We start from the raw sequence: 17764 nt of genomic DNA, 5'->3' as shown, positions 1-17764 counted from the left end.
TCTGCCTCTCTTTTTCTCCCCTCTCCCTGTATTTTTCTTCCTCTTGTACATTTCTCTCCTCTCAGCATTAGAGAGTCAGGTGCAGGTCCCAGCGGAGGCATGTAGAGTCAGACGGAGGTATAAAACACGGAACTAGAAGTCAGAGACACAAGATATAAAACATCTGCCTCAGACATGGCCTTTAAAAAAACAAAACTCTAATATTTTTCCCATTTTTATTAACTGTGCAACTGTTTCTATCAAGTTTGGGGTGGCTGCTGTGTTTTCCTGACAAAATGTTTTTTTCTGTGAGATGTTTATCTTCTTTAAAGGAACAGTGTGTAACATTTAGGGGGGATCTATTTGCAGAAATTGACTATAATATTAATAAGTATGTTTTCTTTACTACTTAACTGGCTCTAGAAAGGGCCATTCATGTTTTCCCATCAGCCACCGTAGTTCTCCTACACAATTGGCACACGGGGGAGGTTGCAATCTGCAACCTCACCACTAGATGCTGCCAGATGTTTCACACTGCACCTTTCATTTTGATTTTAAAAGAATTGGATCTGCATAAAGATGTGTCACTTTTAGTTTACCTTTGCTGCCTTACATACAATTAGCCTCTTATAATGATGTGCATATATTTAATATCTGCTTTCAATGAGGCTTGTGCTCAGTTTAATTTGGCAACATTGCTTTGGTGTGTTTTATAGAGCCGTGCTTCTCTGTGTATGATAAATTGATATAGGTTTACTTTTTAAAATGTTTATACCTATTTTTTTTTCACAGGAATAACTTTCATTCGTATCATTTTTCTTTTGTGCAATATGTGTTTTCCCCCGGTACAGTGTTTACAACTAAACTGCTGGCTCCTCCTGATAAGTGTTCCTTCTTTTAACAGTAGCTGCTGTCATGTTCCTCCAAACAGCTGTGTCTTTCTCCCCTTATGCTGGTTTTGTAGGAGGGTCCCTACGTGATGCTGAAGAAGAACTGGGAACTCTATGAAGGCAACGACCAGTTCGAGGGATACTGTATTGACTTGGCTTCGGAGATCGCCAAACACATCGGGATCAAATACAAGATCTCCATCGTACCGGATGGGAAGTATGGAGCCAGAGATCCAGAGACGAAGATATGGAACGGCATGGTCGGAGAGCTTGTGTATGGGGTAAGTTTGGACTTCATTGATTATGTTGTTATTTTTAGCATTCATTATTTATTTGTGTAGTCTATCTAATGCAAGAAAACAGCGGAGAATGTCCATCACAAGCTCTCAGATACCAAGATGATGCCTTCAAATTGTTTATTCAATTTGATTCAATTCAACTTCAGTTTATTTATTGTTCATATCACCCAAAGAGTCTCTGGCAACACTTCACAGGTTAAAATACATTAGAAACATTAGAAATGTAGTATGTACGAGTAGACAAACAGGTAATGGAATTTTACTAACAGGACGGAGGTTAAGCAATTAAGAAAGTTAAAACAAGAACAGTGACAAATTTGAGGTCATCAAAGTAGAAAGGAAAAACACATGAGTTTTAAACCTAGATTAAATTAAGAGATTATCTGATTGCCAAAATGGTTTTCAATAAATGTTCTGTCATTTGATTTATAGATTAACCAAGTAATTTATTCAGCATGAAAACACAGTAATAGACTCTTCAGAAATCTTAAACCCACTTTATTTCAAGATGTTGTGTGACAGCCCCAGTTTGAAAATTGAATGAATTAAAGGGACTATTTGTAACTTTCAGAAATGCTTCTTAACAGCGACACCTGTGGCCGTGAAATCAACGAAAGTCAGCGTCGGGCTCCCGCTTGCTCGCTCTCAATATACCTGAACGAGCATCACTCAAAACAGTGAGGTGACACACGTCAGCTAAAAGCACAATATCACTCTATATTTCAGCTGCTTGGCAGTAATGTTAGCTGACCAGACGAAGGTCTCTCCATGAACATGATTTAGATCTGATCCTAGTGTTGGCTTTTCCTGCCTCAGTGCAGGCTGAGGCAGCGGGGCTCTCCAGCGTGTCTCCGCCCGCAGCCGGAGAGAGCAGAGGAGACACCGGCACCCGGTCGGTAACGAGAAGACAACGTAAATCTCTGTAGAGCTCCGTCACTTCAGAAGACACGGAAAACCTCTGTTGGTCTGGAGGAGCTGCAGCAGTTATTTCTGCACAAACGTCCCCTGTGCATTCACTAGATATTCTCAGAGCTAAACTAACTCTTCTGCAGTGTGGAGTGAGCGAGCTGAGCTGTCTGAGTGAAGGCGAGCAGGCAGAGGAGGAGGGTACAGCGGCTACACGCGAACGCGCATATGCGAGCGCGCATGTGTGACGACCCGCTACATTTATGCGCGTACAAAGTTACAAATAGTCCCTTTAAATATGCACTTTTTTGTCAATAATCTATAAACAATAATTATGACAAATATCCTAATACTTCAGCATGACAACGTACTATATACACAGGGTAGGAGAATGTAACATGTTCAGCAATCCAGTCCAACAACATTACGAATTCTGGCCTCAGAGAAATTGTGTTGAATCAACACTTCTCTGGCACAGAGTCAACATAACTTCAACATTGTAATCTTATAGTATAATATATACCTGCAGGGCTATTACATTGCATTTTATGTGCCCTTGCTATTGTGACCCCACCGCAGGCCAACACGCAACAGCTGAGAAATGCTCAAAATAACTCTTACGCAGTCTATAAAGTCTGCGTCTCCTTAGTTACCGTGTCAGATTCCTGTGGAGATGCTGTGTCTCAGAGGGTTCACTTATTTCTTGAGAATTTGGCAAGCTGGTTACAGTAATTATGCCGCGGACGCCCATGCACGGTCTGAGATTTCACATTGCTGCTGTCTCGATGAAAACTTTATCAACATGCAGAAGACAATGTCAGTCGTCACTTTGCGGAAGAGTGAAAGTGGAGACGTTTTGCTGCAGAACAGCGACAGAATGAATTAGCCTCCAGAAACCGTCTAGTGGAAGGTGACACGGCAGAACCGCTGCATTGACTAATCAGCTTGGATTTGTTACAAACACTTGCAGTCATTTCTGATGTCTCCTCTGCCACACAGAGAAAATACATTTGGAGGATTTCAGCACGTTGTCCTCTATTGCATGTCCTCTGTTTATCTTTCTACTCTTGTCTCCTGCTTTCTGTCTCTAATTTATATTATTTCTCTGTCTGTAGTGCATTGTGGTTTTTTGATATTCTTCTGCCCTCTCCTCCCTTTGCTCTTTCCATATCGCTTCTGACTTCCTTGTCTTTCTTTTGCTGTTTATTCTCCTTGCATTGTAACATCCTCACTCCTTGTAGAGAAGGAACACTTGTCATTTGATAAGCTGTTTATTGTAGCCTCTGTTTCAGTTGAGACTGCAGACGTTGTTTAGACACACGCAGCTACTCAGAAACAGAAGCTCAGGGGCAGGTTTGCAAAAATATTGCACAGCTTTTTCGGCGGCTAAACCTGCACAAATGAGACAAAACTGTGTAATTCTCGAAGCACCCGCAAAGCGTTAAATGCACCTCTTACTGTGCTGCCAAGCAAGTAACGTCTCAGTCCTCATAAACTATTTGCACATATTTAAATTAGATAATATGCAGACATTTGGGGCAAAATTGAACCCTTTCTACCAAATGAACCTCATTGCAAAAGCACTAATAGCCACACGCAGTTACAGTGAAATTATTAAAGTCTTCAGAGTGTTGGTGAAAACTGAAGCACATTCGTAAGGATTGTCTCAAACTCCTTTATTTTGGGATGCAGTGAAAGGATCAATGGGCAACTCTGGTTCTGAAAAGTGAAGCTAATGCGGAAGTGCCTCAAACCTGCATTCTTTGTAATAGCCAGCAGGGGGCGACTCCTCTGATTGCAAAAAGAAGTCTGATTGTAGAGAGGTAGCGCAATATATTTTATGAATCGGACCTTGAAACAGGGCAGATAGCGGTTGCAAATGGTGTGCAATTCATTGTGCTATCAGCAGCAGCAATCTATTCTTTGTGAATTCGCCCCTCGGTGTGCTGAATGAATGATGTTTTAGACTCTTCTACAGATTTTGCGTGTGTGGGTCCTTGCAGACTAATTTATATTCTGGCAGTGTCACTTTCATGCCTACGTATGAATTACTTCTCTGTCATTCTTCTGGTTTTCCCTCTACCTCCTCTGTCTCTTTCAACCCTTCTCTCTCCCCCGCTGTACCACTTCCCCTTCTTTGCCTCCCTTATTTCTTTCATTCCCGTCCTTATGTTGCTCCTTCTTCAAACTCCACTGATCTTTTTACTGTGCTTGTCTACTTCACCTGCTCCTCGTGTTTCAATTTTTATTCCTCCCTCTTTTATCTTTGTCCTCACTTTGCCCATCTGCAGGAGTTCACAGAGAATTCCTGCTCACCATCAGTCTCCTGCTTTACATGAATTTACTGCACATTAACCACCACTGCCATGTGACTAAACTTAAGTACTATTCTCCTCGCCCCCTCTTTGCAGAAAGCAGAGATTGCCGTGGCTCCGCTGACCATCACTCTGGTGAGAGAAGAGGTGATTGACTTCTCGAAGCCCTTTATGTCTCTGGGAATCTCCATCATGATCAAGAAGCCCCAGAAGTCTAAACCAGGTGTTTTCTCTTTCCTGGACCCGCTGGCCTACGAGATCTGGATGTGCATAGTGTTCGCTTACATTGGAGTCAGTGTTGTGCTGTTTTTGGTGAGTTGGCGTTAAAAACTAAAAGTCAGCACTTGACTTGGGTTGCAGTGGATTTGAAGTGTTTTTAAAGCTTTAGGGGTGAAAGAACAGATAACTTATTTGTCTCAAAGGCTAAAAATATTTCTCAACTAGTGGGCTACAGCAGATGGTGCCCTGTCTGACCTTGTAGATCCTTATAGTACACATTTACTGCTGATTAGAAGACAGTTTGGTCAATTTTAATAAGGGGATGATGGCAGTTTTTTGCTGCTCTATGCACTTTTCTGATGATATAATAACTTGTGTGATCAGCACTCTGAGAGTACACAGTGCGTATGTTTTAATGATTTTTAAAACTCGTCAATAAATTCTATCAGTTTTCGAGTATGGTAACATTGCCTTTATACCCACAACTGTTATGTATTTGAAGAAAGCTTCTGTGAAGGAAATCATTAGATACTTAAAGGTGTCCTATCTGGACAGAAATACCATCACAGACAGCTCTGTATAAGATATGCAAATACTTAAAGGAACAGTGTGTAACATTTCGGGGATCTATTATTAGAAATATAATAGAAATAGATATAATATATTATTCATAACCATGTTTTCATTTGTGTATAATCACCTGAAACTGAGAATCATTGTTTTTGTTAGCTTAGAATGAGTCCTTCATATGTACTCTCTATGGCTTTGTGTGTGCTAATTAGCTGAATATAAATCTCCCTCTCTCTAAATATGTTGTTGTTTATTGTTTTTATGTACCTGCACTGGTTGTTTTTCCTTTATAGACCTCTAAATGATCTATGACACTTGTTTTTTTGTCCTTCTCTGTCTCAGGTGAGTCGCTTCAGTCCGTATGAGTGGCATGCAGAGGAACCAGAGGAGGGCACAACAGAGCTGGGCCCCACCGACCAACCTCCCAACGAGTTTGGCATCTTCAACTCCCTCTGGTTCTCACTGGGAGCCTTCATGCAACAGGGCTGCGACATCTCGCCACGGTGAGGGGAGGGAAATGGCGTGTGTGAGACAAACAGAGTGCATTTGTGTGCGCGGCGTGTGCATCAGGCTGAGTAAGAGATGTAGTATTTGAGTCTGTGTTCATAGGAGAGTGTGTGTGGGATGGAGATAGCGTGTGTGTCTGTCTAACTGTCTGTAATGTTGGAGTGCTTTAGTGTTAGGCTGTGGTGATTCAGACGGTTGACAATGTGAATCACCTCTCTTAGCACTTTTTTAGCTTTCGCTGAACTGGACTGCTTCTCCCAGACAGTGTGTTACAAAGGCTGTGCCAGAAATACACATAAATAGACACAAACAAGGAAGTGAGAAGAAAACACCTGCACATCGTCCAGCGGCCGTGTCCATATGGGTGTGCTGTGGTGGGAGGCTTAGCAGTTTGCTAGATGTGTATGAATTGTTAATGCACGACTGAAGAGGCAGAGTCCGGCTGTATTTTTAGAATATTTATAGGAATATGGCATTTTATTATTGATAACCTGAGAATGCAGTTTAGTGAAATATTCATGGCCATCATACTCAAGACCTTTAGGGAGCAAATCTAAAGAGAGATGCAGATAGAAGAGAGTGATAGACGATGAGCAGAAAGAAGGAAAATGTGTGAGCGGATGAGTAAAATGTGTGTAGCAGAGATGTGAATGGACATTTCTCACTTCATCATAGACATGGAGACAAAGTGGTCAAAGGTTCGTACTGTGCTGAAGGACAACAGTGAATAGTTACAAATAAATTGTGAAAGTGTATAAAGGCTTAGAACATTATGATAGAAGTTTATGATGGTCATTCCCATGCTCACTTATGTCTCATAAGTTGTTGCAGCAATTTGTGGGTTGATACCTTTTGTTACACAGATTTGGTGCTAAATTTAACAATTTTTCACCACTCGAGAATTGATAAAAATGATCAATAAGTCCTCCAAAATACCACATTAAGACACCAAGACCTTGAGGAACACCATAGAAAAAATCATGCTGTGATTTGGTGTCAAAATGTCTTGACATTTGGAGAATTCTGCAAGAATTGCATTTTTCGGCGATTGGATGGCAAGCACTTCTGTCAATTGTCGATATACCTAGGAAAGCCATCCACCCTCTGAATGCCCTAGGTCTCTAGTTTGTGGCTGTTAAGTTTCATGAGGCTCTGATTATCCTAGAGGTCACCACAGGTCATTTTATACAGTGACATCAAGTTTAAAAAATGACTACTATGGGGCCTAACATCATCACACACTTTCCTGTCATACTCAATTTATGCAATTCCAAGACTGTTTAGGAACCCCAGTATGCAGAAATATTAAGGGCCTTGAAGGAGATTTTGTTTTCACCGGCGTTGGTTTGTCTGTCTGTCTGTTAGTAGGATTACTCCAAAAGTTCGATATGGATTTCAATGACATTTTATGGAGGGGTGGGGTGTAGCACAATGAACAATCCATTAGATTTTGGTGGCAATCCGGATCATGGTCCGGATTCAGGATTTTTTTTAAGGATTCCGATCAGCCTGAGCATTAAGACCACAGGGTATAACACATGTGCAGTGTAACTGATGACGCGTTGATGACACATGACCCCGCTTCCTTCTGAGAGCAGAGAGATACGTGTGTGGATGTGTGGCGAGACTCCGAGGTGCGGCGGCAGCTGCTGACCGTCTGCAGTGAGAAAGAACAAAAGTGGTAGATGAGGGGATGAGAGACAACGTAGTGTAACGTTATACAGACATAACAAGGCTGCTGAATGAGAGAGGTGTCCGCCGATACGTTACACGGAAACACACCGTGTTAATAACAAACCGACCACCTCACCGTACCGACAGCTGTGAGCTGTGATCTGTTTTTAAAGTCACGCACCTTGGCGGAGGTCTGCGCTCTCTGAGTGCCATTCTAGTTCCATATGATACCAGCCGGCTACAGCATCTGAAAGACAGAAACGTCGGTCTGGATCACCAGGTCTCAGATTAATATGTACGGATATATCTTTGATTCTGTATCCCTAACATGATCATGTGCGAGAATATTGTTTGTCTTGACTTTGGCAACACTCACTGAGAAGTAGTCACTGCTGTGATGTTTCCCCTCAATGCACCAGCATGTTATAGTGATAAACACACTTGACTGGAGCTTCCTACATTTCGTTAACTTTCCATTTGTTCCAAACAAACTGTTGTTATTGCTCTCATAAATATTAAAAGCTTTTTACGCTAAGACACATCACTGCCTGTGCAGCAGGAATTAGGGTTTATGTTGGGAATACTAAATGTCCATTATTGTGAAGAATATATATGAAAAGGCTGTTCATTTATTTAACCCCAGACAGCCTAACTCCCTTCCCTCCCTTTAACTTTATGCCCAGGCTCACTGACATACATATAATCTTTAACAATCTTTTCTCATCTCAGGGACTTTTTTCCTGCTTTTAAACCCAGTATCTCTCAAATGCTTCTGCTGCATTCCCATTAGCATTTCACTTTTGGCAAAAGGACAAAAGTTCTACATCGGTTGCCCAAACTTCACTTTCTTCCTCCTCTTCTTTTGCTCTTCTGCCCTTCTCCTTCACTCTTTCATCCATCTCTTTCACGCTCTCTCTTTTCCTTCCTCCCCCGCTCCCCGACACCTGTCGTCTCCCACTCCTCCCCACTATACTGAGACTGACAGGCCAATTCTAGCCCAAACACACAGAATGGAAAACACTCACACCAGCTGCACACACACACACACACACACACGGGATGTGCACATGAATACACAGACGCTTCACACATTGCTTACAGTATACGTGTAGAAAAAACACCCGCTGTGCAGTATCACAACAATCCAACACACACACGCAGACCTCTCCATCACTTGCAGGACTTGTTATAGATGTGTGTGCAAAAGCTACAGCTGTCATGGTGATAATGTGATACTTAACATGAAGCCAGTGTTCGTCATACAAATCACCCGGCCCTGTCACTTCCAATACAGCACAGCTCCTCCGTAGGCCAAGATTACTGCGGTCCTAAGTGCCTGATTATATCGGTAGAATGAGAAATCTGTCACTTGTGTACTTATTCTTCATGGAGGAAGTTTCAATGCAAACTAAGCTCAGACAATAAGGATTTATCATGTAAATTCAACATGATGTCTAATGTATCATTACGCTGTCAGTCTCTGGAGATTTTGCAACAACTAGTACTACAGCTGTATGTAGTGGTGTGACTCTGCTTCCAGGATGATCAGAGAGCAAACTGATGGAAACATGCTGCAGATTTGGATCAGGCTGTGAGACCCCCTGCTGGGTACAGAACAGAGCTTTGGAGATGCACATCTCTTAATGGTAATATTGACAGTAAGGGGACATACGAGCTAACATACTGTAGGCTGATTTACTGTTTCCTAATGAGGAGGAGGAGGAGGCCGACGGGGGGGGGATGAAAGCAGTAAAAGAACAGCACATGTCAATGGTGGTAGCACAAATGAAAGAGTAACACTAGCACAGCACTGACTCTGAACCGTGATGGATGTACAAATAAGCAACTGTTTGCGAATAAGTCGGCCATATCAACTTAAAAGGTGATGTGTTGCGTTGATGTGTTTGCGCCGCTGCCCTCAAGTGGCCAAAAAAAGTCAGTTACTGCAGGTTTAATTACGCTCCTCCATTGTGGCAACATAGGCAGCATCAAGCAGCAGCAGCATACAGTAAATGGTTCAGTATGCTTGAAAGGAACCAGTTCGTACAAGGTGTCATCCAATCACATCTAAAGGCAAACGTTTTTGGCCACACTCTGATTGAAAAGCCTGCCGTTGTAGTGACAAGATGCAATGAATCGTATAAGTGGGCATAATGCAACGCATTTTCTGTTATAGCAGGAAAGGTGTTGGGGGAGAGGGCACGCTGTTAAACGATCTAATAAGGCCATGCAGGACAAGTTAGTGCTACAGTGTTTATGTGAATTACCTAGTTACTAGTTATGAGAAGTCATTGTCATTATTGATAACCACCCAACTGACATGACTGACAGTCGCTGCATACGAGTCGCGCTGCTGCGCTCACATATTACACAATCAACTCTTTGCAACACATCCCCACCACATCCGTCTATTTAATCTGTCACGCTCTGCTCACTCTTTTGTTCTGCCTAAGCTGCTACTGCTACACCGCTCACTGTGAGCATCACTACATCATCAGCTGCATTCACCTGTAGCTGCTGATTGTAGTGAGTCACTCCCTAATCACTCTAGGCGTCAGCGTGAGCAGGGAGTGATGAGGCTTAGACGTCAGACATGTACTGTTCCTTGCATCCACATATAACCGTTCCGTGTGAACTGGGAATGATGCAATTTATGATTATGCAAGAAGAGGTAGAAAATAAGTATGAAATTAACTTGTTCATTAGATCCTTTGATGAAGAAATGATGTAAGCCAGTAGACCAGGCTTTCTGCCATAAAACCAAGTGATGGATGAGCTCTCACTGTGACATCGTGCTCTGCAGAGACACTACATCATGTCCTTAGAAAAGGAGATGCGTCATGCATACCATCATGTCATATCATTTTTCTATCTCCTCAGTACATTACCTTTAATCTCCCATTCTCTTGTTCACCTTTGCAGGCAGACAAAGTCATAATGCTAACTTCAGTCACGACTGACAGCATAAATGTGCTACAGATATACAGATATTATCATATAACAAGATGTATTCCTGCATGCAACTTTCCTTCTAACAGAAATATCCAACATTTATTTAACATTTACTTTCATTAAAGGATATAGCAAGGCACGTTCACTTATTCACTCCCTCAGTTTATCTGCCCCTCTATGAGCTGAATAGCAATGTCTGCAAACAAAACACTGAGACAATTACTAATAAAAGAGAATGCATTAAAGAACTGGAGAACATTTCTTGCTGTGTCTCTATACTCAGCCAGAGTTTCACTAACAGATCAAATCCACAGGGTCTCAATTACAGAGAATAACACTCTTCTGCGTGTGGCGTGTTGATTTAGGCCAATAAGGCAGGTGTAATTTTACACAGAAATCTGGGCAAGTGGAGCTTTAGTCTCTGAATGAATCAATGTTCAAGTAAATTCCTTTAAAGAGGACCTGTTATGCTTTTGTGCTTTTCCCCTTTCCTTTAGTGTGTTATATAGTTTTTTGTTCATGTAAAAGGTCTGCAAAGTTACAAAGCCCAAAGTCAGTTACTCTCCTCGACAGAAACACTGCTCCTGAACTGCCTGAAACGCCTTGATGGAAGTCCCGCCTTTTTCTCCCGTAACATGGTGATGTCACCAAGTAACACATTTGCATAATATCGGCCTAGCGGCTAGTTTGGCATGCCCTCAAACAAAGCTAGTTAGAGCAGAGCTGGAGCGGAGACCGAAGAGTTTGGTTCAGTCGACCAATCACAACAGAGTGGGCCAGCTGACCAATCAGAGCAGACTGGGCTTTTCGCTCAAAACAGAGCGTTTCAGACAGAGGGTGAAAAGAGGTGCTGCAGCACAGCCAGTATGAGAAAAGTAAAGCGTTTTTTTGGACATTAAAGATATGGACATGTTCTAGTAGAAACCTAAAATACAAGTATGAACCTGAAAATGACCATAATAGGTCCTCTTTAAAGCACTATTTTATTTGACACAAAATCAACGACTTAATTGATACTATATGAGTTTGAATGCAGTGTTGACTATTTTATTTATTCATATATATATATTTTACATTAGTCCTCTGATAGACTGGTGAATTGCTATTTTAAGCGGTGTTAACTTTGTTAACTGATGCCCAACTTCTTTTTTTTGCCCTGCGGTATTTTCCTTCACATTATCGTTACTTTTTCCATCTTCCATGCGTCTGCCCCAACCATGGGATGCTAATTCATGCTCTGTTGTTATTCATGTCATCCATCCTGCAACTTGTATCGTCTCCGGTTGGTCAGCAGGGATCATAGTATTGAGGTTGACATTTACTGTTGAGCTGTGAATAAAGGGAAGGACGCACAGGTAGAGATTTGTTTTACAGTCAATGCCTTTTCTATTTTTTTGAAAGTGGGTGCAGTCTCCCTGGTTGGATATTTACAGCGCATTTGTGTTTTTAAAATCTTGTATTATATGATGTGTCATCTTACAACCTTCATGAGCATCTGTTTGTCAACTGCTCTCCATGTGTTACACACCGGAGGTTTGACTTTATACACTGAGCGTGTGTGTGAGACTGTGTGGGTTGTGTATTGTGTATTGAGCTGCCATATAGGTCCATTGGTATTCAGTGTGGGTCCCCCTCTCCCTGCTGCAGTCATCTCTGCAGTCTGGGAGACACAGTATAACACACACTCCTATTCAACTCTCCCACTTTCTCTCTCCTCTTTCCTCATCCACCTATCATTTTCCCTTTCTTTCTTACATCCTCTCTCACTTAGCGCCTGTTCCTGTTGCGTTTGTTGTTTAATCATAAGTTAATTGATATTTACATAGCTAGAAATTACAGCACGTGTGTGATGGCATGTCTGCGTGCTTTTGATAGAAAACACTTTTTTTTCTGAGAGACACACACATGCTCTCTCTTTTACCGACTTCTTTTTCCTCCACCTTTCCGATCAAGCAGAAGATAATGGCTGGCAGCAGAGATGAACGCATTCACACACACACACACACACTTGCACACATCGTCAGAGTGACCTTGAGATGGCATTTGCGCCACACACACACCTGCCATCTTTCAGCCCAGGCTTTTTGGGTTTGTAATGGCGGCGTTTGGCACCGGTCACCTCGCGAAGGGTGGCGATAAAGTGATGGACAGTTAGGTGATGGGACTGGAATTTAAAAGAAAAAAAAGAATAAATAGCATGAATAAATAAAGAATAAAAAATGGAACAGGTTGTACATTGAGGAAGACTAAGCGCTGGAGAGGGAGAGAGAGGTAAACTGATCACCAGTGAACATCTCCAAGGGATTGGATCTGTCTCTGTCAATAAACATCTGAAATTACAGCTCTCCTCTCGTGTGTGTGGGGGTGCATGTGTGTCCGCTGCTGGGTGAGGGCACTTCTGGCTCTGAGTGTATGTGTCATGTGTAAGTATTGAGTAAATGGCCATGGGTGTGTTGAATAGTTAATGATAGCAACAGATCCAGCTTATGGTTTGTCTAACTAACTACTGTGGAGCGCTGAAACTTACTGACTAATTAATGATCTCAAGGTCACTGGTCAGAGCCAAGTCCCACTGACCAACTGTGTTTATGAATTTCACCAGTAATAGTTTTTATAAATCTTCTAATCATATCTTTTCTGCTTCTCTGATATAATCCCTGTTATTATTTTATTTGATCACGCCTTCGTTATCTGCCTGCTGCACCTAATCTTCAATCTATTAATCAGATTTTCTTTCATGTGTGTCTGTTTGGCTTCACGCCTTTTATGCTGCCTCCATCAACTGTATAGTATTACTGATGGTTTCAATCAGGCAGGCGATTCACTTTATTTCACACCTGTAGTCCATGTAAGAGAAAGATAAAAGCCAAGAAGAAGAAGAAAGCCTGTATTTCTATCGGCATTAGTCTTTCTGTCCTGTACTAATCAAACATTCATGCTTCACTTTCCCAAAACATCAGACGCACTAATAGCTGTCAGACTCGACATTTGTTAACACGTCTGTCACCATCACTTGAAAAAACATGGTTTGTTTGCACCCCAATCAGATAGCAGCTAAAAAGTGTTGCATTTCCCCTGTCGGCATGTCTTAACTAACGAACAAGGAGATGAGTTTTTAACAAGCTCACGATTTGCATAATGAAATAGAACGCATGTCACCCGTGATGTCTGGTGCGTCCAAAGTAGTTTGCAAACTTGATTTCAGAATTTATCTTGGATCAGGAGCCCCCAAAAAGGGGGGGGGGGGGGGGGGGAGGGGGGGGGGAATATGCCTGTAATATGTATGCTAAAACTGCTTTATAATATGTGGTATTATATGAGAAAAATAAGATGTTTATAGATAGGTTTACAATTTTCACAATTATCAACAGCTATCCAGCGCTGGCTCAGTTTGTTTCTTCGTGTCTGCTTGTATTTGTGTGTGTGGATGTGTCAGCATCAATCTACTTTAGTACTTTAACGTGTTTGTGCAAAGGAATGTTCTTCTGTGTGTGTTGGCTTTGTGTGTTTGTGTGCTCTTGTTATGGCAATTATATTAACAGGTTTTTCTTCCCAGATGATTGTGATTACTGTCATACTTGTAAAAAGCCAAACAGCGTAATCTGATGAAACAAGTAGATGATTGAGCTACGGGGAAACATATTTGTCTTCCATTAGTCTCATAAGAATGAAAGTAAAACACACATGCTAGTTCATATGCACACGTGCTTGCAAACACAGCGTAAAATTGCAGTCTCTTCGGTTACGTGACAGAATTCAGACGCAGTGGATGACAAGGAACTATATAGCTCGGAAGTGTGTATGTTTGTGTGTGACAATGTGTGTGTGTGAGACAGAGAGAGAGAGAGGGGAACAGCATGCCATTAATCTTTCACACAGAGGATACGGGAGGCAATCTGTTGGCTATCATAGATGATACATGACCTGCTATAGAATGATTCGCCTGTTGCATACCAACACCCGACATGACTACACACACAGGCGACACACGCGTTCACACTGCCACAAACACACTTGCACACTGACATGTCGCATAAAGAATCAAGGACGTCACTCTCAAAGCTCACCCACTAACACCAGAATGCACTTGTGACAGGAGCTGAAAATGATGTGCACATATGAACACATGCATGCCCACGCGGTCTCATTTGATTGGAGCTCCATCGATCTCCATATGGTAAACATGCTTTCCAACTTCACTCCAAGGCCAAACACTGGTGGCGAATACCTCCTTCTCTCTTTTTTCATTCACACACACACAAATAAATCAACCAAACACATTTACAAAGAGACATGCTGTTAATCATGTTGTCCTCAACCAATCTGTTTTTCATTCCTCTGTAAGGTGGTGGTCTTTCATGCTCACTGAGATATAGAACCGTTTTAGATATTCTGCCTTAGATTACAAATTGATTCATATCAGCAACATACTGTACGATATTATTCGATCAGCATCGGAAACCTTTACCTGAACTTAAGTAGACAAGATAGAAGGAGGGTGTCGCCTTAAGGGTGATTCATTTCAGGTAACTGTGTGAGTCTGTTATCTTGTTGCTATCCTAAATAAATTGCATATTAAAATGCACTGTATGCATTCACCTGCTGCACGTAGATTTATGGGCCTAAGAAATTAATCTGTCAAGTGAATAATTACATAAAGCTAGATAAGCAGTTTGTTTTTGATGAATACATTTCTTCAGTTTGGGATGACAGCGCTAATGTAAGAAAGGAGTACTCTAATCAGCTGATGAACAACAGTGTTTGCACGCACTAAAGAATTTGGATTATTCCCAGGTTTCAGCAGAAGTCTAATTTTGAAAAGTCATGAATCTGTTTAACAGGTCTGAATAATGTGGTTCGGGGTAACAGACTACTCTACTCTATTTATCTAAAGCACTGGCCACAGAAATAGAGATGATCCCTGACCACTCCACTGTGGTTACCCAATAGGGGTCAACCGATGATCGATTACCGGCTGCGATATTCAACCCTTTTACTATTATCGGAATCATTTCGGGGTTTTTTTTATCCGATTGCGATAAAATAAATACATTTAAAAATGTGCTACTTTGGCTCTGTGGCAACCGCCTCTCCCTGTCATTGCTCACCACTCTTCAGTCTTGCTCAGTGTCCCGCCCACAGCCCTATCTGATTGGTTACGAGTAATAGCCTACCAACACTGAAAGATAGTTTGTCTCTGACATTCAGCCCACGTTGGACGCGTTCAGAGACAGCCAGTCTGCATCCCCCTGCCCCTACCTCTCTCCTTCTCTCTCCCGCCCTGTCTCTTTCTGTCTCGATGGATGCACTAAAGAAAAGGTCTAAAAGTGCAGTATGGGAGTATTACACTCAACCAACACCTGGGAAGGCAGTCTACAATGCATGCATAGAAGGTGTCAGCATGAGAAGGGCAATGGCTCCTTTCTTTAAATATAATGTGGAAAGTTCTCTTTTGTAGCATTTAATTAAACATGTGCTTAATTAAACAATGCATAAACATTTTTCTGCAAAGTACAGTATAGCTTCCAAAAATCTTTTATCGGTCTGATTGCCCTGAAAAAAACATTTTGGTCGACCCTTATTGCCCAATGCTAGTAGTTTTTCTTAACAGGTCAAATACAGAGGACAAATTTTGTTTTAGTGATCAATAAAGTGTAACTTAAAGTCCAAATGAAAGCTTTTTTTATTGCTATAGCATACATACCTGCTCTGTAAATAACTTGTCCTATGTTCTCCAAACATGAACACACATCTTTTCCTGCACCATAGCTGGTTGAATGAGTGACCAAACAAACATTCACAAGGGAAAAGTGAGCTACTAATGTCAGTTTGCAGGCTAGTTTGTTAGCTATATTAGTTGCTCAGCTGCAGCACATTAAACAGCATGTAAACGTACCTGCAAAAATGTCACCTCGAACCAGTTAGATGCTGGCGTGGTCCTATATCGGTAGGCACTGGCTGAGACGAAAACGCATTTCTGATAATTTCCCCAAAGACCTTTTTCCTTCTTTTCAATAATAGAAAACTATAAAAAGGGATGGCTAAATGTGATTTCAGTTGGACTTTAAATGGACTCCTTACATGTTAAAGTGGCACTCCCAAAATCTAATATAGGCTACACAAATCAATAAAAGTCTCTGCTTTCAAACTCGACCATTTCATGAGATATAAGCAGTATGTTTCGCCACATTTTGGTGATAATATAATTGTTATGATAATACTGATCATAATGATGCACAGTGGAGAAGGGCACTTCTCTCCATCTCTTTATCTTTGTCTTCCTCTTCCCCCCTTTCTGTTTGAATGTCCACTTAAATCACACAGTCACTCAATCACGTCAGAATAAAATGCTGTCACAGCCCGTTTACCAGCTAACCAATCAGATCACACGCCCTCTTGGCCTCTGTAGGAGACCCTGTAGATTCTATTAAAATGACGTTCTTAATATGCGCCATCCATATTCCTGGATCCCTCTTGTGCATTGCTTTTGAAAGTGAACATTTGCAGTACAAAACAAGGTCTATCTTTCTATCATGAAGTCTTACCTAGTTGAAAAAAAATGTTCCTGCTGTCTCCTAATAGGTACAAAACAAAAGCTAACAGCTCTTTCTCAGCAGAATCCATCACAGTGTACGCCAGGTTCATTAATTCAGGTAAACAGATCAATGCCTCAAGGACACATGCTATCAATTCATATTTGCGTGTCTGTATGTGTGTGTGTGTGTGGGGGTGTGGGTGCATGGGGATAAAGTGGTGTGCTGGCTTTCAAACAGCAGCAGGATGCGGAGTTACTCCAAAAGGTGACAATTTATGCCGAGTCAGGCGTCGATGCACCTCCCAGCTCTCTCACTCCTCTCTTCTCTCTCCAGCAAGCACTCCTTAAAACCCAGCCCACCCTAAAAATAACTCCTCACTGCTTTCCCATCAGAGTGGAATCAGCTACCTGTCCCTGAAATGTTGGGCCTTATTTTCTGATTGCTTGTGAGAGGATATGAATGTCACCCAAATTTTGTTAAAGCAGCTATAATAAAAAATTGTATTAACAACGATCAAATGATTATGTGCCATGTGAAAGGGACCACTAGTGGTGACGAACCCACTGATAGTTATCACTCAATTCTGCTGTTTACCTCAGCTCTAGTGTTGGGGCATCATTCAGCTCATTGTTTTTGTTTTGCAGCTTGCAACTTTAATGTTTTGGTTCACTCTCATCGCTCTTATAACATAATTTCCAGCTGTTTTCAGCAAAAAAGCTGTAAAACCCCGCTGTACACCGCCCAGCACCAAACAGCAGACCAAAGTTAGCGACTCGCTGAAAAACATAGTCGAGCATATAGTAGCTAAGGAGACATATATTTCCTTCAGGAGGTAGAGACCAAAAACAGAGCTAAAAAAGAGTGATTATTGGATCAGGTGACCAAAAACATGACTCCAAATAAATGATATTGTTGTT

General features: G+C 41.6%; 1 protein-coding gene across 5 annotated transcripts in view; it reads left to right on the top strand.

Moving 5' to 3' along the window:
- The window catches only part of gria4a (glutamate receptor, ionotropic, AMPA 4a), a 119479-nt gene that overhangs the window by 77268 nt on the left and 24447 nt on the right, over window positions 1-17764 (top strand). For all 5 annotated transcript variants that reach the window (XM_037775470.1, XM_037775473.1, XM_037775469.1 and 2 more), the window contains exons 11-13: window positions 944-1150; window positions 4486-4701; window positions 5521-5681. In XM_037775470.1, coding sequence (XP_037631398.1) covers window positions 944-1150; window positions 4486-4701; window positions 5521-5681 — 584 coding nt within the window. The remainder of the gene's footprint in view (window positions 1-943; window positions 1151-4485; window positions 4702-5520; window positions 5682-17764) is intronic.

The sequence above is a fragment of the Sebastes umbrosus genome, chromosome 7 (assembly GCF_015220745.1).
Source record: "Sebastes umbrosus isolate fSebUmb1 chromosome 7, fSebUmb1.pri, whole genome shotgun sequence".
Taxonomy (NCBI): domain Eukaryota; kingdom Metazoa; phylum Chordata; class Actinopteri; order Perciformes; family Sebastidae; genus Sebastes; species Sebastes umbrosus.
This window is presented reverse-complemented; position numbering and strand designations above follow the sequence as displayed.